We start from the raw sequence: 25,027 nt of genomic DNA, 5'->3' as shown, positions 1-25,027 counted from the left end.
CTTATTGAAAATTTGAAATGGGCGTGGTTAATGTGGACAAGCATGAAGCGGATGGTGGTTCTTTTATGATTTTCTGCTGATGTGAAGGGTTCAATATGGTCGAAGGGGTAGTTTTCAGAAACACCTGGTTGAAGTGGTAAGGAAATCTAGACATCTACACAAAAGTTAGAGAAGAAAATGTCACAAGCTTTATGCTCTTCATTGGCCTTTTGGCCTTTTAGCACAGTAAAGCTGAAACTTCATTGTAGCAGAAAAGGGGCCTTTTTTACTGTTGGTTCTTCCCATTAGCTTTACGTAAGATCCAAACATATGACCTTACCGATATCCACTGAGTTTTAGGCTAGGGAAATTGAACTTTATAAACTTAGTCAAAACTAAAAACTGAAACTTGATTTGAGGCTAGCTAGTTAATAGTAATTTTATCTTTCTCTTTGGGAGAGGCTTAGTTCTTCAATAAAATGTTCTTTTAAGCTACTGAAAACATAGAAGTTTGTTTGCCTCAAAGTTCTTGGATTAATAAAGCATTTCTGTTTCGGATTCTGATTGTCTAGTCAACTACCGGTAATATGCTTTTATTTGAAAATGCACTGGACCAGCTGAACCAGTTACAATTCATTTAGCAACAACATTATTTAAAACAAGACGAGACCATCTCTCATATGGCATCACTTGTCCTACAGTGCAACCCACGGTGTGTGTTCTCAAAGGTATTTATTTTGCACATGGTAGATGGGCAAGGAATGTACATTCACCCACTGATAGACAGAAAATAATTTTGGCTTTTTTGTTTTTCTTCAATCAATAGACAATAATTGCATTTCACCAGCATTTGGCTGGTTGTTTCTTCTTCCCAGCAGGAAACCTGCCAGGTGTAACCATAGTCATGTATCTGATTTGCTTTTAAACACGTAACACCATTCCCTCATCCCAATAAAAACAAAATTCCTTATCACCTTTTCACCCTGTGAGTTATGGTATCCACCCCCCCTCTCCCTCTGCCTGAGTTCCAGTCTCCACTGTGGGTGGTAAGTAAAGTTGCCCAGGTGCCAAATGTTTTGTCTTGTGTGAGCCCAACAAAAACACAGCTCAGTCACAGCCCTCATCTCCCATATACCGCTTTGATGATAAACCTCAATTTTTTTTAGATGCCAGTGTGGTTTCATGTCTTGTGACAGGTGACACTCATCTCACCGTCTAATTGCATGGATGTAGATGGTGCCACATGTAGATGGTTAAGACACTCAGAAAAAGCCAAGGTTCAGTGGTGTAGGTCAATGCCAGAAGAAATTAAGCGGTCTGGCCCAGCTAGGCTCTGAACGCAGGAAAACACAGTGTTTGCCCAGTGAATAAACACAGCACACAAATTGCTCGTACTCTGTCTTTGTTGTAATGTCGGTGATACACTGAACTGCATGTGAGTTTGTTCAGTCCATGTCTGTGGTTGCAACTCCCATCATTTGTTGGTGTCCTTCCCAGTTGGAAGCAGGTTGGAGGATGTTAAATGATACTGTTGGCCAGTAAGGTGATGCATTCTTTGTATTGGATGTGTTTGGAGTGAACAGAGGTGCTCGCCATGGAGTTAACATTGTCGTAACATAAACATGACTGCTGCTGGCCTCCAACCTGACAATATATGAGGAGGGAAATTTCTGTCTCCAAAGGCTTATTTTTTCTGACTATCTGTTTAGCTTTCTCTGTTATCATCAAGTTTATCTTAATAATGTAGAATTTATCAGTCAACACAGGATTACTGCATTCATTTTGATGTCAAAGACCTGTGATGTTCAAGCTGTGAAACATCTTGCATCATTTTGTTTATTTGGTACAAGTACAGTAAAAGTCATACATTTAGACACACTTTCCCACAAGATTTAATGGAAAAGGTGTGTCTACCCTTTTGACTGGTAGTGTTTATAAAATATATAAAAATAATTCAGGAAAATATCTACATGTACTGTCCGTCTTTGATGGAGAAAGTATAGATAAGATAATCTCAAACATGATCCCACTCCTTTTCTAGGAACCTGTTGGAAGTGGTCGAGTATTCTCAGGCATCCAGCCCACTGGTATCCCCCACCTGGGAAACTACCTGGGTGCTCTAGAAAACTGGGTGGCCCTGCAGAACCAGTACACCTCTGTGCTCTACAGCATTGTAGACCTGCACTCCATTACTCAGCCTCAGGATCCGACTCATCTCAGAAGCAACATACTGGACATGGCAGCCAGCTTGTTGGCCTGTGGGATCAACCCCGAGAAGGCGATACTCTTTCAGCAGTCTCAGGTAGGTTGAAGGAGATGGCGGTAGATGATAGATTGATGGATGGCTGCCTTGAGTATGCCAGAGACAGTTTGGGCTTAGGCTGTCGTAGCTGATGCAATGGTTTGGTTTAGAAATATCATCCTCACAGGACTTTTGCTTATTAACATATAATGCAGTTCTCCGTCTTGCTTTTACAGTAATAACAGCAAAATGCTTCTCAATCCCCCAATTTATGTAATCAGTTAAGACGATCACCTTGAGAACACAATTTATTTCAAGCCATACTGGATCATAAAATTAGAAACATTCTGTTTCAAATTTGTTTTTCACACGGTGGTGATGATATCTTTGAAATAGTTGGATGGGATGTTATACATACCTTCCCGTCTTTTAGTAGAATTACAGGATGTTCTTACCATGCAGCATCATTCAAGGTCAGCTATATCATAATTATGATCCATTTTGGCACGCTCTATTCCAAGATGCCAAAGTTCAGACCAGTCTGCCTCTGCCTCTACCAGTTACAGGCAGGTTTTAGGTGTATTTTGGTCAACACCAGTAGCTCCTTTTCACTGACTGGGTTGGCTGGTGATGCTTCATGGATAAGATTGAGGTTTGGACCTGATACTTGATCAAATCACCTGTCAAGACATTTTTAAACATTTTAACAACATTTTGCAGACTTTCCTGAGTCTACTCTGTTATAAAAAATCAAATTTGTTTCGGAAGAGGCACAGTTGTTAAAGCAGAATGACATGAAGTGCAGTGGAATAAAGGGGTGTTTGTTGAAGATCTAAAAGGACTGTATTCAGTAAGACACCATTTTGAATGTGGATTATCGGCTGCAAATCTGTTTTACATCAGAAAAGCAGATGAGGGATGAAGATTCATGTTAGCTTTAAGGAACAGAAGATTTTTTTCTCAGACTTATATTGCAACAGTCTAATTAACTGTATTATATTTTTTAAAAGAAATAGAAAAAGAAGAGCATATTTAGATGGAGGCAAAAGTTGAGTGAATTTCCATTTATGGAAAGCTAGAAAACCATTTCCACCTCTTTGTCCAGACATATGGGAGGCCTGGCTATATGACTATAGAGAAGAGGAAACTGTGGTTATCAGGTGTGAAAGTAGATCAGTGGCTATTTATGAACGCATCAGTCTTTTTTTCCCTTACAGTTTTTCTTCTTTTTGCATGTTTATTAAAAAAAAAAAGAAAATATTTATTTTACTGCTGTCGACCGTGATATTTACCAGCAAATGTGCTGACTGCTGCAAATGTTTATTTGATTCCTTCTGATTTTTATCTCCACCATTTTTCATGGAGGCTGCAATAACACTTCCAGCCATAAAGCACCATTTAAGATCTGCAGTGGCCACATGAAGGAAGCTCTAAGGACAACGACAGGCCCAACATTTGCAGCTCTTCAGCACAGCTCTGATTTTTAGGCTTCAATTCACAGTGAGGACGGAGAGAGAGAGAAATCAGAACAGCTGTTCTTTCTCCCCTGACACCGGATGTGTGTTTTCTTTTCTTACTCAAGTTTAGAAGTTGTGTGTGTGTGTGTGTGTGTGTGTGTGTGTGTGTGTGTGTGTGTGTGTGTGTGTGTGTGTGTGTGTGTGTGTGTGTGTGTGTGTGTGTGTGTGTGTGTGAGAGTTAAGTTTAGTCCATCTGTGTTTCTTTGCCCCCTCCTCCTCCACAGACACATCCAATCCTATTTTTATTCCTGTTTAGCTTCATGCCACATAACTTGGCAGTGAGGCGACCCCCGTGTCGAGCACGCCTGCTCCACATGTAAAAATACGATGACCGCCCAAAGAAAATACTCAACATCTTTGGAAAAAAACGAACGGAGCTTGTGAGCAGCAGTGAACTCGAAGGATCTGTGGATCTGCTGATTCATTGACTTCTTTTTCAATATGACTGCTGAAAAAAGCTCTTTCTTTAGAGTGTAAAGAAGCTGTTTCCTCAGCTGTATGATAACTTTGTATCAGTGTGATAGTGATACGTCTGTAACACGAGCAGATCTCTTGCTGCGGTGGAGTTTGGCCATGTAGCATGAATGGATTCCCCGTACTCCCACGCCTTTTAAATATTCCACTTTTATTGCACCTCAAACCATATCATCCCCTTTCTGCTCTGCCATCAACATCTGTCCCATCTCTTATCTGTCTGCACTTTGTAATGAACACCAGCCCCCCCCCCCCTTTGTTTTAGCCTGAAATCCTACTTTATGTCCCTGGTGTCTGGTCGTGACGTCACACTCCCCAGAATGCTTTGCAAGCAACAGGAGACGGAAGGGGACGGTGATGTAGCCAGCAACTATTAACTTTAATTTGCTGAAGCAGAATGAATTTTCCTGCATACACATGGTCTTGAGGACACGCATGTTTTTTTTTTTTGTTCCATACTAAAGACAGCTTCCCTGAAAGCGGATACGCCATGTTGGAGCTGATTTACCACCAGATGCAGCGGCTACACATTGCGTTAACATATACCTCTTCATCACTCTGCAAGTGGTATTAATTTATGTGGACACATGCAAAGACTATTTTCATTCAGATAGCATACACAACATCTATCTATCATCATCAGCAAGGAGGGGAAAAAAGAACCACGTAGAATCTGAACTTGAAGAGCAAATTCACATACCTTTGCATCAGCAAGTACAGTAAAGCAGTGTGTGATGTGCTGCTCGGAGATTTACACCAACAAAACATGAAACACTGTTGAATTTATTAAAATAATAATAACATTTGATCCTGCAGCATTGGGTAATAGTCAGCCAATCACCTGCCTTCAATGTGATCACAGCTAATGATGACAGTGTCAGTAAATATCTATTAATAATAAGGAAAATATAATTAATGAATAATATAGCACCAGTAGAACATTTAAACCAATTCCTTTTTTTTTATGTAGGATTATATTCGCTACAATATATGGTATCCATAGTTAAAAGTGTATTTATACATGTCTGCAGTAAATATCTATTCATAATAAGGAAATATAAAATTAATGAATAATATAGCACCGACAGAACATTTAAACCAATTCCCTTTTTTTTTTTAAAAACTATGTTTATATTCACAACAATATATCTATAATTAAAAGTGTATTTATACATGTCAGCATTATTCATTTATTTGCTTAATCATCAAATCCATGTGATACAATGTTCAATGCTTATATTTGCTCCGTCCCTGCCAACAGGGTCTCCAAAACTAATCTGAGTGCAAAAGATATTTCTTCCTAAACATAAGGAGAACATTTTACATTTGCTTCTTTTTATTTATTTATTTTTTGTCTCAGAAAAAAGTTTATAAAAAACTACATAAATAAACTGAGAAAAGAACATCACAGGAAAATATTGTAGTGGTTTAAGTTCATCTATCCTGACAACAAACATGCATGTAATGGAGGAAACACACATTCGGCAAGACGAAGACTGGCAGTGCTCTGCCTTTCCACTTGGAGTCGCCAGGGAGTTACCCTCCTCCTCCTCCTCCTATACCTCTGCTGTCCCACAGCAGGCTCTTCATCCATTCATCTGTTTGTTTAATCTGTCTCCTCTTTTTATTTCTTCTGTAAATCTCCTAAATGCCTCTCAGAGGAAACACACACACACTTTTTATGTAACTGGACTGAATCGAGTGAAATTCACATGTACTTTGTGTGTGCATGCAGGTACTTGCGTGTGCATGCAGGTACTTGCGTGTGCATGCAGGTACTTGCGTGTGCATGCAGGTACTTGCGTGTGCATGCAGGTACTTGTGTGTGCATGCAGGTACTTGTGTGTGCATGCAGGTACTTGCGTGTGCATGCAGGTACTTGCGTGTGCATGCAGGTACTTGCGTGTGCATGCAGGTACTTGTGTGTGCATGCAGGTATATGTAATAATGATAAAACGAGAGCAGCAGCACTAATGTGATTAGTGTGAGAGCTTAGCTAACAAGGCAACACGTTTGGAGATTCTTGTGAATCAAACACACTGTGAGCCTCTGACGTGTGACGGAAAAGCTTCGGTAAATGATACATTTATGCCACCTGGATGGAGTGTTAATTTAAAGTAATGAATTCTGGAGTCTGTGTTGCATAGGTGGATGTTTTTATGTGTGTATGCTGACGCAACCTCCTCTGCAGGTGTCCGAGCATGCAGAGCTCTCCTGGGTCCTCGGCTGTTTGACCACCATGCCACGGCTACAACACCTGCCTCAGTGGAAGGTTAAGATCTGCTGCCGCACGCACACACACACAGACACATACACACACACACACACACACACACACACACACACACACACACAAGACAAAAGTGGTTGTGTGATTTTTTTTAAAAGAAATTCTAAACATTTATGATAATTAGTGATCATGTTAAGACTGACTTTACATCTCAAACTTCCACATTTGGTTTCAAATTCCCCCTTTTATTTTTTAAACAAGCTACAAGTCATTTAAATGTTTCCTCTTAATGTGACATTTCTGTTGTTTTTCCATTCTTTTGCTCACAAATCTGTTTCTGGTTGCAAACTCTGCAGCCCAAAATGGTTCTGCTGGTAGGACAATACGTCTCTGATCCGAAGGCTTTACTTCTGAAATCAGAAGGTTTTCCTTGCTGTTAGATGGAATCTTGTGGGTGGGAATTTTACTGAAAGCGAAGCCATGAGGTACGCCTCTACTGGCCAGTGTGGATGGGAGTGACAATATGACAGCGTCCATTGGGACTAAACAAGAGTCCATAAAGAATCGGTGAATGTTTACCTATAATTTTCTCTACATTATGATGCCTGTCAAATATTTTAATCAAATTAATCAATTTCACAGCTTAATGAAAGAAGAAGGGAAAAAAAATAACAATTCTGTAAACATGTTTTACAAAAAATAAAAAATGTTATTAATTATTCGTTAAACTTTTTTTCTGTGTGATTATATAATTAATAAACAAACATGTCATAATGCATTAATGATTCATTAACTTTGTTGATATATCAAATTATTTTGGTGGGAATTTTGAATAAAAATCATAAAAGTTGTAAACCTGAGAAGTTTTAATTATTATCTGAGCATGTTTCAATGTAAACCAGGTGTATTTAAATTGTACTTCTCATTAGAAGTTCATTCGAAAGCACTTTATGACACAGAACATCGGTAAAACACGTGCTCATAAAGGTGTAAAACCGACAGAAAAACATTAAAAAACAGTCAAAACTTATAAAAATTTGTTTGCAAAAAGCTGTGCAATAATAACAAAAAGTAAGAAGAGCAAAAAAAAATATTAATACAATGAAAATTATTAAAAAACATGATCATATTTAGGAAAAGCTCTGAAACAGGTGACCTTTTGGATCACTGTTTAAAGTAGAAAGGTAATTTCAGTCCCAGACTGGATCCAGACTAAATCCTAAAGGCTTCAAACTGGGAACCACAAGCAGGCCAACGCTCGAGTGAAGAGGTGATGTTCACTGATGAGAAACAATATCTTATAGCAGTTATGGATCCTGATCATTAGAGGCTTCAATTGGGTTTAAAATACTCTAAAACTCTAGATTTAATGCTGATTTTAGGATCAGTTTTCTGGAAATGTTGAGATACCCGGCTGGGACAACCTTGTCATACTTCATGTGGACTTTTTTTTAAAATCACTTTGACCAGGATGCTTCTGCAGACAAAATATGGCTTATCTAAACATGTGTTTGATATGTGAAAATAAACTATAACTTCAATGTCATATTTTTCAGCAACTAAGGCAGCTCCTGCAGAGGAGCGGAGGCGACTGTGTTAGCACACAGTAAAGCTAAAGGTTTTGACACTGGAAGAAACAGATGTGTAAGTGTAAGTTCTTGACATTACTGTACATGGATGTACAGTAAGCAGCATGTGCTATGGTGTGTTAATGTGATACATTTATCACATGTTTATATACGCCATACCACTTATATAACATGGCATATTTATAAGAGCAACAAGTACACAGTAAAAATAAAAGCCAAAATAGTCTAAAAGAGATTAAATAAATAAATAAAAAGCACTGTATAATCAGAAGATAAAATATAAGAAAAAATAGACTTAAAAACCAAGGAATAAAAGCATTTTAAACCTGATTTAAAAACGTCCTAACAAGGAGCCTGTCTGACATGTAAAGGCAGATCATACAACAAACTCGGAGTCACAATTCAGAATGACTGATTGCTTTTCGATTTGTTCTGTAAGCAGCGTCTGGTCAGCCGGCCTGAGGAAGCGGAGACGCATCACGGTGAGCTGACTGCATTCAGATGCTGTCAAACGGTGCTTAAAACTGGCTCTATATCTGTAAACTGTTTGTAAATGGCATGTTTCGTTTTTTATTAGCAAACCTAAAAAAAAAACACCAGAAATGTCCATCAGCAGATAAGAGCGTGATAATAAGAGATCCATCTGATAGAAAACAGTACCCTCATGTAAAAGTGAAAGGAACCAGATACAAAACAGTCAGGAAACATAACCTATCATATATTTATGAAACAAGAAGCATCAAGGCTCAGTGTGGAGTGGGCAATAATAACTGCTCAGAAAAGTCACATACAAAAGTTGACAATGAAATCTGCTGTTTCTCGTCGAAACTTCAACAATCATCATTTTCACTATGGAAAACAGTTCCTGTCTCTCATCTTCTGCCAAGATTTATTACTCATTTACTAACGTTTAAAAGAGATTTATTTTAAATATACATTTTATTAATCAATTAGTTCTCAACTGTTACTATGCAGATTTAGATTAAACCAACTACAGAAGACTGTAGAAGTATTTAATGTTTTTTTTTTTTCTATTCACCGTGTCACCAACTTGCAGTTTAACCACATCGTAGTTTAAATGGAATTATTAAGCTACAATGTAATTAAGTTTCTGGAAATTATTTTTCCACCAAACAAGCTGCAATGTGAAGATAACGATGGTTTGTTTAAAAAGTTGGACCTACATTTAGTTCTGACTAGTTTCATGTTTAATTAATTATTACCACTTCTGCACTTGACTTTAGTTAAAGTTAAAAAAAAAAAAAAATCATTTTTACATTTTAAAACATCCTTTCTGTCTTTATCATTTTGTTTCTCTTTTCTTTGCCAGTGTTTTTCAGTGTATTTCCAGTTATTTCCGTGGACAGTTGCTTGTTTAATTCATGACTAGCGGCAGTGGCGGAGCCGGGGGTCCCCTGTTGCTGCACAGAAAACACCTTTTGTTTACCCAACAGATCTCAGACACGGTGGAAAACACCACATGAAGTCAGCCGTGACTTGTTAGTCTGGCAGCTGATGAGTCGTAAAAGTGAAAACGACTCTTTGTGGGGAGAATGAGGGGGAAAAAAAGTCAGCTTGAGTCACCCGTTCGCTATGCCTGCTTTTGTTTTTTTGCAACTTTTCTCTCATTTTATTCTTCTACGTTTTTCTCTTTTCTTCCAGATGAAAAGCAAACAGAAGAATGAAGGCAGCGTTGGTCTCTTCACGTATCCCGTCCTCCAGGCTGCAGACATTCTCCTCTACAAGTGAGGCTTCCAGTCAGACAGGTTTCTGTGTGTGATATATCATAGCTTCACATTACTGTTACATGTGTTATGATGCGTCATTAAATGTTACACTTGAGTAAACCTGAGCATTAATAATCTCAACCAGGTGTGATTTCCTGTCGTTTTCTGCCTCTTGGAAATGATGACACAACACCGAGGTTCCTTATTTTGTTCATAAACTGAGAAGTGTAGTCAGCAGATCCGTTCTGAAAGGGTTTCTCACTGCTTGAATGCAGACATGTGCAGCCATCCTGTGATCCAAAGCAGATTCATCCTTCAGTGATTGAAGGCCAAAACTATAGTCTGTGTTTAATCTCATGGAGACTCTGTGGCGGACACTTCTCTTCCTAAAAGCAAGATCTGTTACCGAGGTAATGGATATAAATGAGGATGTGTCTCGGTGAGGTCTACATTTTAAAAAAAAAAAAAAAAAATCATGCTTTTTAATATTGCAGATTTTTTGCCATTTAATTCCTGACTTTCCAAGTTTCATTTTATTACTTTTAATGCCAATAAATGCGTGTGCAAATGTATTTTATATTATGTGTACCCTATTATTGAATATGGCTCCAAGTCTAAGAACATAAAACAATAACCTGAAGGGAAAGTTAGATGTTGCTGGAAAATCCAGATATTGTCTGACTTCTTGAGTGATCCTGCTGCTCATTTTAAATCATTTTCCTGGAGAAAATATCCAAGCATGGCTGCTTGTACGAATGTTCTGTAGTCTGTTAATATTACAGAAGAGAATGATCATTTTCTTTACTTTTCTTTCTGTTGCAGCTTTTCTTTAAGCAACTTCTACATAAATAAGAAGTAACTTTAATTAAAGCTGTTAACAGTGTGTTGTGTGGTTGTTCTCCAGATGTGAAGACTTGGTTTGTAGAGCATTTGGACTTAAAGGGGAAAAAACTAAATTAGAAACTTTTAACACGAATTCTTGCAAGATTTTCTGTGATTATAATAAATTCTATTAAAAACATGTGGAAGTCAACCTATCTCCACCACATGGTTTTAGGATGTGTTTATTTCCTTGTTGTTTAAAGTTTTGACCATTTAGCTAATGTTACTGCATTATTTCCTTTTATCTCAAGCATTTCTTTCCAAAACATTCTTATTATTATTGTCCAAAGGAAAAGAAAAGATTAAAAGAAATGTTTAATTCTCTTGCTTTCTTCCTAAAGAAAACATTAAAGGGTTAAAGTTTTACATTTGTATGTATGAAACTGATTATTAAAGCAATTTATTCACCTGTTTGTAAAAGGAGAGTCATGTGGCTATGACAACAGGTAACAGAAACAATCCCGTGTAAAAACAAGGGTAATATAGAGCTCAAGTAAAGCTGTTTGGATTTTATTAAAGAGGAAATTTATTGGCTGGCTTCCACCTGGATGGCAGCAACTGTTACTAACCAGACCCGGAGGAAGCCTCCCTCTGTGACCAAGTGTTTTCAGTTTGTTCTCGCATCTTGTTGCTTGCTCCAACTCCCGCGCCGTTGCTGCGTGCAGTTCGAGTCGCTCACGTCGGGATCGTCTCTTTCAGGTCCACTCACGTCCCCGTCGGAGAAGATCAGGTCCAGCATCTCGAGCTGGCTCAGGATGTCGCTCGCATCTTCAACAACCGCTTCGGGCGTCTGTTCCCAGAACCTCGCGCACTTCTGAGTAAGAATGCAGCGCACGGCGCCACGCATGCCGTTCACACAATAGGTTTAATTATATGTGAGCTTTTTAAAGACTGGAAAACACAATGGAGTCGCATTCTGGTTGACGATGATTGTCCTGCAGCTTTGCATGTTTCTGCACAATATTTTGTTTACTTTTAGGTGGAAAGCTTTATTGTTCCGCTCACTAAAGAGCCTTTTTGCTTCTCCACTGCTGTTATCATGATTAATGGTTATACACTGGGTCTTAATTAAGTTCCTGCATTACCATGTTGTAATAAAACATGAGTATTTTATCGCTTTTAGTAAAGTTTCTTAACTTTTTCAGATTTAACATAGTCGTTTAGCAGGAATATTTCAGAAATATTACCAACAGGTTGGTTTGCCAGCCTGTGATGGACAGATGAGTTGTTTAGGGTGTACTGCACCTCCCACCTGACGGCTGAAGGGTTTGATTTCATCATTAAAGATTCAAAGCTTTTATTGTTGCATGTAGTTAGAAACATGTTTCCCTGAACAATGAAATTCTTTCTTGCTGCTCGTACTGGATGCCAAGAGTGTTGAAAATCACAGTGGTATAAAATCACAGTAAAAAAAAATAGATAAATAAATAAAAGCATAATAAGATAAAGAGAAGCATGTAAAAAATACAATAGAAATCCCTGCAACTCTGAGTGGGACAAAGCTAGTAGAGAAAATAAATGAACTGGGGGTGTTAGATTACTTGAAGCTGTTTTTTAAGCTGTTGTTTTGCATCTGAAGCTGCAGTCTCGTGTGTGTCCCGCTTTTATCTGTTATCATTTCTCCACTTTTACCCACATTAGGTTTTATTTTCCTGAACAATTAGGTTTTTAAAGGTGTTTTCTTTTTTTTGTAAAACCAAACGCATCATATTGGATAGACAAAGTCACTGAGACAGTCTGCATGACTTCATGATCTTGTTTAACACAATCTGAGACTTGTCTTGTGTCCCGTAGAAGAAACTGGGTGCTAAAATATCAGAAAGTTTCTGGCGGCGAGGTCCGATCAGATCTAATGTCAGGGGATGACTCTTCTCCTCCATTAATATCATCTTTTTAACATAACATTTCTGATATTTTAGCATTTTCTTCTCCACCCCCCTAATAGATACCAGGAAGCAGAAAACTACATTATAACATGTTTAACATGTCACATAGTAAAAAAAAAAAAAAAGGCTAATTTTTAAGTTACATTTTATAAAAGGGTCAAATAAAGTCCTCTTATTAAAAATAAGAACTTTTTGTACCGTTTTTTCAGGAGTTAGTTGGATTTATATGATGAAAATAAGTCCAGTTATCAAACCCAGTAAGTAAGTGATAATAAAAGGTTATCAGCAGCAGCTGAAACTGGAGAAGCTTCAAGGGAATAAACATATTTCATCAAAACATTTAGCTTATTTTGTTTTTATTAAAGCAAGTGGAGACATTTGAGGTTCATGTTCTAGATTAACAGTGCATCTCAAAAGCTTTTACAATAACTACGATGATATTTGGTCGTATTTTGGGCTGTTTTGGTTATATTTTACTGGCATTACATTAACAAGCAAACCTGGGATAGAGTTGATCCAGTGAGTCTTTCTGGTGTCAGATTCATCTGCTTGGTTTCATTCTACTAAAAACTGCTCTCAGAAAACCGGCTGCGTACCGAGCACATACTGTACGCAGCGTCCCAGTCGGAAAAGACGTAATATTCAGCGTCGGTTATTAGAAATATGATATTAATGGTGATAATAGTGTTTCTGTTTTACTTTAAAATGATTGCTCCATGCTTTCCAAGATGTACTCTCATCTTTTTAATGCACACACATGGTGAACATGTTCGTAGATCCCACCTCCCAGTTTATTCGCCCTGATTATCATCATCATAAAAGCGCAAGATGGATTCAGTCATGTGTGCAGCGAAGCTTTGATTAAAGAAAGATTTTCTCCATCTTGTATCAGAATGATGGAGGGATAATAGAGGTGGGAGGATGTCCTCAAGATGACTTCGGAGATGAGTGTGTGTGTTCAGCCAGGAGTCTACCAGGATCTGGCTCTGACTGGTGAACCCCATCCTCTTTTTTTTTTCTTTTTTTTTTTTTTTAATTTAGCAAACTGTGTTGTGAGGAACCTCCTTCCCTTTGAAACCAAACCAGACTGAAAGGCTTTCGGTTGGTCTAAGATGAAGATGTGTCCAGGATGATGAAGAGGACACATGTGGACGGCCTGCTCGGAACGTGCAAGATGGCGGAAGAATGCCGATAGCAAATAGAAAAGAAAAAAAAAACAAGGAAATCCCGGCTCTCATATTCTGCTCATCACTTCACACTGTGACGCGTCTGCCTCGCATTGAGACGCTTTCAAACACACACACACACACACACACACACACACACACACAGCAAGCAGCTGTAATGGAGCTGTAATCTCCATCCATGCACATCGCATGTAATTGTTTCATTTAGTCGCTCTGACATCAACAGTCTCATCATCCGTGTCGTAACAGAGCAGTGACGCGTCGACTCACAACGACTTAAAAACACGAGGAAAAGAAAGCAGAACGTGAAACAGGAGGCGCCGTCTTGTAAAGAACCCTCTCCGCTTGATGTTCTTTTGTTTTGTTTGGCTGGAAATGTTCCAGAAAGAAGGTTGAGTTAGAACGCCAGCTCATATTTGAGGCTTAATTATAAATCTGTGAAGCAGCTAAATTTGATTCCTGATTCAGATCCGTTTCATGCATTAAATGAAGGTAAGGAAGATGGATTCTTTGTGCACGATTCAGCGCTGCTGGTGGTTCAAAGTGCTTCACAGAGACAATAAAGCATCAGAAAATATGAAGCATAAAATTAAAAAACAAAACAAGAAAGGAAATGATGTGTTTTACTTGCAACTACAGCCGTATCCAGAGCCGCTGTTTAGATGGTTTATATTTGCAACTAACTAAAACTGCCTTGCTTTATGTCCTTCTTATTGCAATGAATAAATAATGTTTAATATTTGGCTATATACTATTTTATTATTACGGGAGGGAAGCATGAAAAGCAGTGTGGACGTTGGGATTTTGGGTCTGTACCAAAACAAAAAATAAATCTATAAATAACAGTCTGAAAGCAAGCATGGGTCAACATGCACAGATTCACATTTTCTGGAACTTGTTTATAAAATGTGCAAAACTTTTCTTTTTCCTTTTTTAAGAACTTGTTTTGATTTTTTTTTATGTTTTTTAAATTAATTTTGAATTTTTAAAAAAAAATTATTATTATATGATTAGTGGATCGAATGTAATCGGCTACTTCTACAACTCATCTGTGAAAAGTTGAAGACTTTGGAGTTTTGTGCTGATGCTGCATTTTATTTCTACATTTATTTATTTATTTTGCATTTACCTGATAAACACTTTTAAAGATTTTTCCTACTATCCAGTTTGAGACAATCAGGATTGGATCAAACTACTGAGGTTTATTCAGATGAACTCTTCTCCCTGTCTTGTCTAAACGTAGCTTTAGCTTCAGGAGCAACACTGAATTTATTTTATTTTTCAGTTCTCAGCCTGAGTTTAGTCCGTGTGGTTAAATTCAAGCTGCAGAGCTTTTTATTGGAGGATGTTTTTGGAGAAAACACACAAGTTTGCACAGATTCAAACTCAAAGCAATTGTGGAATATTTATATCATCACAGTCAGATGTCAATAAAGTCCTTATTTTATTTTTATTTTATTTTATTTGATCTCCATTTTCTTTTTCTCCAGAATAAATTGTACTTTTTCTCTCACTCTCCTTGGCTTACTTTGACATAAATCTCTTTATTTGGAAGAACTCCAGCTTTCTGAATCCTCTTCTTTTCCTCCACAGGTTCTACGCGAAAGGTCAAATCTCTCCGCGACCCATCTGCCAAAATGTCAAAGTCTGACCCCCAAATCATGGCCACCATCACCATCACAGACTCTCCTGACGACATCGTCCTCAAGATCCGCCGGGCTGTCACAGACTTCATCTCAGAGGTCACCTTTGACCCAGAGACAAGACCAGGTGTTTCCAACCTGGTGACGATCCATGCTGCCATGGCGAGGGTCGGCGTGGAGGAGGCGGTGTCGCAGGCGAGGGGCCTGGACACCGGAGAATACAAGAAGCTTGTGAGCGAGGCGGTGATCCAGAGGCTGACGCCCATCAGAGAGGAGATTGAGAGGCTGCGGTCGGACCGGGCGCACCTGGAGGGGCTGCTGGCTCGGGGGGCCGGCAAGGCTCGGGAACTGGCTGCACCTGTGCTCACAGAGGTCCGACACAGAGTGGGTTTCAGCTGATGGTGGGGGGGTTAATAGGCTGGAAAATAACATCACATTTAATACTTTGGGGCATAAATGCTCAGAGCTTCACTGCTGCTAATGTGAAGTTTTATTCCAATGACCGTTTCCTGCTTGAACATAATTCATGCAATTAGAAAATGGAAGAGAGTCCGCTGCAGAGCGACTCGTTTCAGACAGAAAACTGACTGCTGGGGACCTGCTTCCTTCACTTTGTCCACAATAAACAAACATGCTGCATCTGTTGATGCGGTGCTGCTTATTTTTCTCTGCTTGCTTGTTTTATTTACCTTCTATTAAAAGGGGTTGTATCTTTTTTTTTTCTTTTTTTTAATAGTTTTTGTATTTTTCACAGGATTTATTTTCTTTTCCTTCAATGCTGTTTTCAGCCCAAAATCCGAACAACCAAAAAATTAAAACATCCTGAAACTCCAGTGAAAATGTTGGTGTAGGAGGAGTATTCTGAGTCCGTGCACTCATGGTGCAAATTCAGCATGGCTTATTTTTTGTGCATTTCCAAAGTAACCTGTTTTAAGGTAAAAACATGACTTCTTAAAGGTAAGTTGATTAAAAAGAGAAAGAAACTGAAAGACAACGTTTTAAATGTTCTGGCCTTGGGGGGGTCAGGAGTAGATATTCTTACTCATCATGCATTTATTAAACGACTTTATGCAAAACATCAGCTTCTAAAAGACTCATAACATGAAGAGAACAATTATCACAAGCAGCTTCTTTTCAGCCCTCATGGCAGTGGATCCGGCTCAGCTTCCCGTCATGAAGATGCCACGTCGTCACTGCCAGCATCTCAAGAGAAATCCAACTCGTAATCCTTCCAATTATTTTCATTTTAATCATTTATGTTCTGTCCAAATAACAAAGTAAATCTGTATTTATCTGCATTTCAGATGGATGTTATTTATTGACAGTATTGCCATTTGTTAAATGATGTAACATTGAGTTACACACAGATGCAGATGTTTAGTGCCACGCTGCACACCAGCTTCACACTTCTCTGTGAAGTAGCCTTTTATGCACAAACAGCCTAAACTCAACACTGTAAAAGAATAAAATGTATAACTATGAAATTATAGTTGATTTAAATAAGATCTTACAGTGATTTTTCTTTTAAAACACTTCTTTAATGTGTTTACATCATTCAAGCAGGAGTGTGATTAGTTACATCCTCTTGTAATTACGCACAATTATAAAGGATTTATTGCAACATGTTTTCTCTTTTCTGTCTTGGTTTAACTTTTTTTTTTTTAAACTTCTTTCTTCTTCTTTCTGTCTCTTATTTTTTCTTTTTCTTTTCTTTTTTTTTTATCAATTATTTGTTTTATACTCATCTCTCTCATCCCTTCATCCATCGTGAATCTCTTCCCTCCACCCTCCTCACATTCACGTCCAGCTGCTTGTCTCTAAGTGAAAACGCACATCTCTTGTCCTAAAACCATTCTGCAGAGGCCCACACTGTACACTCGGGACCAGTATGAACAAGAAAAATATGGAACTGGTCTGGGTTTTAGTAGTTTTTTCCCCCCATCTCGGTGTTTACCTGGGAACGGACCGTGGCCTTGCTTAGTTTTAAATCCCTCATGGTCCTTCCTCAGTTGGCATAAACCTCTGATGGAATATAAATAAAAGTATATAGACTACATGTACTCAGAGCAGGAGCTGTAAATCTGTTAGGACTGCAGAATTATGACAAATCCATATTGTTGTTTAGAATGAGACTGATGTGAGTCTGCTTTCAGCAAACAAGCCGTTTTAATGCGCAGGCGTAAAAACGTTCAAAGAGCCGCCATGAATGCTGTTTTTTTTTCCCCCTAAAGAAATGGTGTTAAATGAAGAGCATGTCACATGGAAACAGCTTTAATCCTCAGAGAGAAGAAATTCATCTAAAAAGGAGACTTTTTTTTTTTTTTACTGTTGTTGGTTTTAGAGCAGCGAGCAGAAAAGGAAACTAGTAAACCTAAACCCTCTTAAACTTCAGACATTATTGCTGTTTTACTTGTGTAAAGGTGTGTGTGTGTGTGTGTCGTGAAACGTCTACCTTTGAGCAATAATCACCTGTCTGAACAGCGTTTCCATTGCGCCATTTCACACCGCAGTTCATTACAGAAAAAAGAAAAAACTATGTGTAACTTTTGACAATCACTGCACAGTTTTGTATTAAAAATGCAGGTTTTACAGCTGGAAGACAGCAGTGAAAACATGTTGGACGTTCCTCTCTTTGGGAAGCCGAAGGTCTGTTTGCACTATGAAGGTTAAAATGTAATATTGGACTCAGAGGGTTAAATATGGCTGCATATAAATGATAAATGATTTTCCAGGCTTTTTATATCAATGCTGTAGAAAATGTGTATTAAACGCAGCTTTTTCTGATCATTCGTTCTGGTGAATATTTAGAAATATATTCAAGGAGAATGAGAATTCAGTGATTATCTGTGAAAATGATAATAAGCTTAATTTAATAATAAACTGCATCTGTTTTGGCAGCCGGTTCTCATAAAGAGGCGTTAAGTCCTGTTGTTGTTATAATCCAGTTTCACTAAAGAGATGCCATTTTGGGACATTTTTATTCTCCTTAAAAGGCTTTTGTGTGGGTTGGTGGCTTCTAATAACCTTACATAACTCTATAAACAAAAATCTCAGTCAGTGTTTAGAAAAACAAACTAAAAAAGAGAAGCATTTGCCCCTTCGTCGCTCGCGCGCTCGTGTTGAAACTCATCGTTTGCAGCCTGTTTGTTTTCACTGTTGGTTTTTTTTTTTCTTTTTTTTTTTTTTTTTGGTTTGTTTGTGAATAAAATAAAAAGTTATTATATTATACATTTCCTGATGACCTCTTGCTGCACATGAAGCACTTCTTCATAAGTAGGAGATTTTGGGGAAGGATGTTTATTTGTTCATTCAATTCAAAAAGCTTTAATAAAAATAAAAACCACTACAGCAGGATGCAGACCAAGTTATTAAACTACTATTTCTAATAAGCTTTTTCATTTTCGTTTTTTTTTTATTTATATAAAAAAAACAACAGATGACTTGAGAAATCTGATCAATCGATGCTGGGAGGTTGGAAGTGACCCAGAAGGGTCCGCGTCCTGCTCAGTCGTCGGCCGGAAGAAATGCCAAGAAAAACCAAACATCTGTTTGTTTGGATGCTTCGCCGTTTGCATAGCTCAGCTGCTACTTGTTTACTTCTTGCTTTTCACCTCCCCCCCCCCACTTTCCACTGAAAAACCACATGCAAAACGAGTCCACAAAGTCCAGTCCGAACTGGTCCAAACGTGTAAATCTGACTGCGGCGCCGCGGAACAAACTCAAGGTGTCCTGGTGAGAAAATGTCTCAGTAAATTCCGACATTTAAAAAAAAAAAAAAATCCAGACGACTTGTTTCAGGTGAGGAAACATGTTCCTCTCCTTATCTATCTACCCCCCCTTCTTTTTTGGATAACCACACGCTAATGGGACTTTAACTGGGATCTAACCAGCAAACTGTTGGTTTTAGTTTTTACTGCATGTGTTTAACGAGTTTCCTCCCACCGGGATTAAACACCTCTCATCTATCTATCTATCTATCTATCTATCTATCTATCTATCTATCTATCTATCTGCTTATGCAGACAGCCAGCAGCGAACATAAACTGAAACGTGTGAAGCATGTCCCCCCCCCCCCCCCCCCCCGACTTGTTTCAGAAAGGCACCAGTCTTTCCTCCTCGGCCTGTGCGTCTGCCGTGATCTGCAGGCCCCCCAAAAATACCGATGCAATTTATGCAAACTCTCACCAAACCTCAATATAATCTGGATTATTTTCTTCTTATCATCATTACTGAGGCGAAAATGTGGAGTTTATTTCACGTGACAGTAAAGATCTGGTTTCGTTCCTGTTTCCAGATGGGGTTTGTTGCTTTTATTGACAAACTGAAAGAAAGAAAAGCTCGTTTAGATGTTACCTTCTCAGCACATATTTAGCGCGACTTGTAATCAAACATCTGAGGTTGATTTTGAGTTATTTGGTTTAAATCTATTGAAAATATTATTTGGCAGTTTATAACCAGCAAATGTTATTTTTCCTTTAACTAACACGATTGTAAAATTTAATCTAAGTTTTTTTTTTATTACCTAAAAGCCCTTCCTAAAAATAACCACTATGAATGAACTCTTTCCAACTGATCCACATTTCATCATGACAATGTTTCAGAGGTTTTTGTCTTTTTCCCTTTTTTCTCTGTTCCTTTACCGACTTGTGGACCGACTGGAAGAAATGTTCAACAGGCCGAGGAGAGCTGAACATTTCTCCAGCCCACCTGCTCTGCCCACTCAGCTGCTGGGTGACACAATAAAGATGTAATGTGTCTTTCCTCAACAGTCGCTGGTAATAAAACACACTTGCAGAAATGAGAAATATTACAAATGGCTTCTGGATAGTTGCACAGGCCACGGCTGGTAAGCAGAAACCCAACAATCATCTCTTAAAACGGAAGAAATGCTGCAAGATCAGTGTGTTAGGGAAAGAGATTAATAAGGAAAACAAGTGAAATTAAATTAACAGGATTAAATTATTTGTTAAGACTATTTTTAAATAAATTAATTCAACTGATATTTAAGCACACAAAGAAAAAAACAATTTAAGATGTTTGTTTCAGTGTGATTCATCATGGAGTTAGTTGATTAGTTTCTGTGGTTTCTCCTCCAGAACTCACGTCTCTTTTCTGCCATTGGAGCGCGTTGCGTCGCCCTGTCTTCTAGCTTCTGATTGGACGCGTGGCTTTGACAGGGACCAGAGGGACCGCCCCCCTGCGCCTGAAAAAACTCCTCCAGAAGTGAGTATCAATCAGAGAGAAGTTGGGGGGGACAGAAACAGAAAAAGAAAGACGAGGAGAAGAAGCAGGGAGCGGCGCGTAAAGCGGCACATCGCAGCAAAGCTCTCAGTCCTCCCGCGCGCGCGCGCCAGGATGGCACAGCCTGCCATGAAAACTTTCACTCGGCCTTTCTAGTCTCAGTTGGGATTACTTTGGACACTCGGTGAGTTTGCACCCTGCTGTAAACACTGACGTGTGCATTTTTCCCCCCTCTATTGTTTTGCTTCGCTACGTTGGACGGACGGAGTGGGTTTTTCGCCGCGTCTCTCCCACCCTCCTCCCGCCTCCCCCTTCGGGTGGATTTGAGAGAAATGAGTGAGAGGAGGCGATCTGCCGCAGCTCTGAGCTCTAGAGCCCACGCTTTTTCCGTGGAAGCATTGATCGGCTCTAACAAGAAGAGGAAGCTCCGAGGCTGGGAGGAGAAGGAGCTGGAGTTGTCCATGGAGAGCCTCGCCACGGACGGGGAGGACCCGGCGCACTGTCTGGACATGGACCCGGGTCAGTGCGCAGACACGCACAACACCGTTCTAATGTCTGGATCTCCGTTAAATAAAAGCCCACAAGTCCAGAGTCAAAACATGGCTCCATGTTCAATGACCCAACCCAACCTAGGGTCGCGCGCGCGAACGGCTCCACGATCCGCACCAGAATCTAGAGTCAGTTTTTTTTCCTTTTTTTTAAGAACTAAGTGACAGATTTCTTTCAGAGTTAACAAAGGCACCATTTTACATAACAACTAGATTTAACCACGCCGCGCGCGAGCCTGTGGAGGTTTTATCACTGTGAGGAAAATGAACAAATATTATTAAAAATGCTCTATAAACAGGAGCTGGTTTACACTTCCAAACCAGGTTTTGACTCCGGACTGGTGGGTCATGTACACACATATAAAATGCATATAAGTTGTCTAAATGCTTTGAAGTGTTAAAAACTTCCAGCATGTTTGGCCTTCGACCTGCGGAGCGCCGAGGCCTCGACGCGCAGCACGGAGAGCCCAGAACCTGCTGGTTTTTACTCTCAAAGATAAACAGGCGTCGGGTATTTAGAATTAGGGTTGATATTGACCTCAAAATGAATATTCCACAGTTACAGAACAGCGCAATAGGAAAATAATAAATAAAAACAGCATAAACATCAAGCTTTGAGGCCATCAGAGCGAACGCCAAGATGAAACATGAAGGATTCGCGGGGAAGTAAACTTCACGTTTTCTCAGAAAATATTGTCTAAGTTAGGGAAGCAACACAGGGAGCAAATATTAACTAAAATAAAATATTTAAGGTAATATTTTTAAGGCATGTAAAGGGATGGGCTTGAAAAAGCGTCGGCTTCTTTTGGACAAAGACTTTTTGTTTCTCTTATTTCCCTTTCCCTGTTTTAAAATAGTTTTTTGTGTCCAATTAAAACTTCCAATTTAATTTAAAAGTGTAGTAAATGATTCTGAGAGGCATAAAAACTAATCAATGTGTTAAAATCCCTTTTAAAATATCATACAACTGGATTTTAACCACAAGTTGTGAGTCACATGTCGATTTATGCAATTCTGCTATTTTTCATTTTTAGTTTAGTTTTATCATAAACGTACTTTTTTTTTTTATTTCTAATATATTATTTTCACAAATATCTGTAACTACAATACAATGTGATTAAATTCCACTGCTTTTTGTGTTTTTTTTACGTAAGTTCCGTCAAGTTCAGAGTTTGGAAACTAAAACCTGCAGACTGACTTCACGTTCAGGCCTCAGGTTAGCTCCAACACCGAGCTCCGCTCTGATCCCAGACATGCACGAGCTTCACTTTTACATTTATGGCTTAAAAAAAACACATGGGTTATTGTGAAAGATCTTTAATTTAGAAACTAAGAGCACATTAGTCAACTTTAGGCTTCTGGGAAATTAAATCAACGTGATGAAAATGGATGTTTCGTGGATTATTTGGGAAAAACTTCCTTTCCCGTCGTTTTAAATCATATTGCGTTGCAGTTCATTAAATCTGTGTATAAATCAGGAATGAGGCAGAAGTTAGGTTGCAGTCTGATCTCTGCTCTTCTGTTCAGAATGAATTTCAAACCCACAGCAAAGCTGCAGTTTGCCCCCAAAAGGCAAGGAAAATACTTGAAGCTTTAACACTATGGTTGTGGTTATGATGGGGGTTGTCCCAGGACCTCTCATGGGGTTGTTGTTGTTGTTGAAGTGTAGAGCTGTCCGCGCCGTGGTTACATGAGGGGAGGTGAAACTAAAAATGATCAGAAGCAGCCAGTTGGTGTGTTTTATCAGAATGAAAAAAAGGGGGGTAAGCTAAGTAAGGGAAAGTAAAAGTTTTGACTTAATTAAGCAAACTTCAGTTCAGTTTGACCTCCGTGGGTCAGAGAGAGAGAGAGAGAGAGAGAGAGAGGTTTCTCCAATCAAGTTTTATCTCTTGTAGTTTGAGCATTTGCAGACTGAATGAATAACCCAGTTCCCGGTTCGTTGCTTCCCTGCCCCCCCCCCCCCCCCCCCCCTCATTAGCAGGCAAGTTCCTGGCAGGTTCAGCGGGGTCCTGCCCGGGTCCTAAAGCCTCCGCTGTGGCGCGTCGGGCGGCTGTGACCGAGAACAGCAAGTCTCTGTGGTCAAATTATGTGGTTTAGAGGAATCCTTAACGGAGTGATTTTATTTTTTACTCAGCTCCAGTTGAAGCTGGAAGCCGGCTGGTCGTATAACACGTTTATTAGCCTCAGAGACAAGGACAGGACTGAGAAATGCTAGTCCAAAGCAGGCACGCATTTTACAGCCTGCCTGGAAGAGCTCAGAAGTCCAGTTAGCAGAGAAAAATCCCGTTTTGTTAGACCTCACAAAACTCTTACTTCCACATAGTCCCCATATATATTTGTTAAAGCAAAAATAACACATTAAACTTTAAACCATGTTTAAATTTAGATCCTTTTATGGAAGCTATACAAGGTCAGACTTCTCTTTTACGCACAGGAGCGACTCCCTGCAAACACTCGGCCTTCTCACTCAGCTTCTCCTACAATCTACAAGCTATTATTTACCCAAAATACTTTAGAAAAAAGCCGATTTTAATAATCAGAGTCTTTGAAAACATTAATGTGTCGTCCTGAACATGCAGACTAGAGGAGACACGCGCGGGTCTGACGGTGTTCATGCCTCCATCTTCGTGCTTGTGTGTCCACCAGCGTGGAAACAGGTGCTGTCAGTGTGGAAGGAGTTCTGTCCGTAGTTGGCAATTATCTTCTGACCTCTCCACAAACCGGCTTCAATCATTTATCATCAGAAAAAAAAAACAAACTGATCAGGTATCAACTGTAAACATGTTTAATAATCAGAAAAAGTCTTTTATAACAGCTGTTTTGCTTTTTTTTTAAAATTTATTTTTTTTTTTTTAAGTTTAGGAGTTTCTGCTCACACACTCAGATATTTAACCTTAGAAAGGGAGTTCCTCCTCAACATGAAAACAGAAGTCCCATGTGTCCTAAAGTCCAGCTCGACTTAAAGGAGACCATTTGTGCTGAAGGGTTGTGTAGTTCTCAGCGTCGCCTGGCTTTACTGAATGTTTGGAAAGATCCAACACAGAGCTCTCTATTAAATATTTTATTTTAAAAAAATATTCTAAATCATACAATCATGTGAAAAATGTCCCTCAAACATATGAAATAAGTAAAGGGCTAATATAATGATTTAGCAGCATATTTATCCATCTAATGCCAGTTTGAAATAAACAAAATATAATAAAATCATATTATATTTTAGGGAATTATTCCATAGTTTGAAAATATAATAATAATAATAATAATAATAATAATAATAATAATAATAATAATGATAATAATAATAATAATAATAAAATCATGTTGTCTTTGTGTGTAATTTCCACACATTTCTGCAACTAATTTCAGCTCCTCTCCAGCTGCCCATCACTGCTGTGTAACAAACTGGTAAAAGTGGGGACAGTTGGATAAAAAGCACTGACCCTGATTAAATTCAGACCACTTCAGGGCCCAGTATGAATGTATTGGCATGAGTGTGTGTGTGTGTGTGTTTGAAGCTAACCACAGCAAATGTCAGAGAAGCATTCTGCTGAGTGGGCAAATTTTTCTTCATCAATAAACGTCTGTTCAGCTTAAAACTGATCGCTTTGACTTTGAAACAGAGAGAAAAACTGGATGCTGTGCTGGAAGTTCTGGATGCAGGCGGGACTGCACATCAGATGTTTAACTGGAAACATAGCAAAACAGATGCATGTGATTTGTTTGTCTCTCTCTCTCCTGATCTGAGTCTTGATTTAGACCTCTGTGTGTGTGTGTGTGTGTGTGTGTGTGTGTGTGTGTGTGTGTGTGTGTGTGTGTGTGGCTGCTGAGTGTCAGCAGACAGGTCCTTCAGCCTGATGACAGGGTAACCGGGCAGAGTCGACA

The 25,027-nt window shown here is 38.9% G+C and overlaps 2 protein-coding genes across 2 annotated transcripts in view; both read left to right on the top strand.

Annotated features, from left to right (window-relative positions):
- wars2 (tryptophanyl tRNA synthetase 2, mitochondrial) overlaps nt 1-15,880 on the top strand; it is a 29,885-nt gene extending 14,005 nt beyond the window's left edge. Inside the window, exons 2-6 of the mRNA XM_079254517.1 lie at nt 2,021-2,281; nt 6,404-6,484; nt 9,694-9,776; nt 11,340-11,458; nt 15,307-15,880. Coding sequence (XP_079110643.1) covers nt 2,021-2,281; nt 6,404-6,484; nt 9,694-9,776; nt 11,340-11,458; nt 15,307-15,755 — 993 coding nt within the window. The 3' untranslated portion in view covers nt 15,756-15,880. The remainder of the gene's footprint in view (nt 1-2,020; nt 2,282-6,403; nt 6,485-9,693; nt 9,777-11,339; nt 11,459-15,306) is intronic.
- A 4,728-nt stretch (nt 15,881-20,608) lies between these two features.
- Nucleotides 20,609-25,027, top strand: part of tbx15 (T-box transcription factor 15) — a 37,584-nt gene continuing 33,165 nt past the window's right edge. Inside the window, exon 1 of the mRNA XM_079254499.1 lies at nt 20,609-21,116. Within this exon, the coding sequence (XP_079110625.1) occupies nt 20,930-21,116 (187 nt within the window). The 5' untranslated portion in view covers nt 20,609-20,929. The remainder of the gene's footprint in view (nt 21,117-25,027) is intronic.

The sequence above is a fragment of the Telmatherina bonti genome (assembly GCF_933228915.1).
Source record: "Telmatherina bonti genome assembly, chromosome: 15".
NCBI lineage: Eukaryota > Metazoa > Chordata > Actinopteri > Atheriniformes > Telmatherinidae > Telmatherina > Telmatherina bonti.
This window is presented reverse-complemented; position numbering and strand designations above follow the sequence as displayed.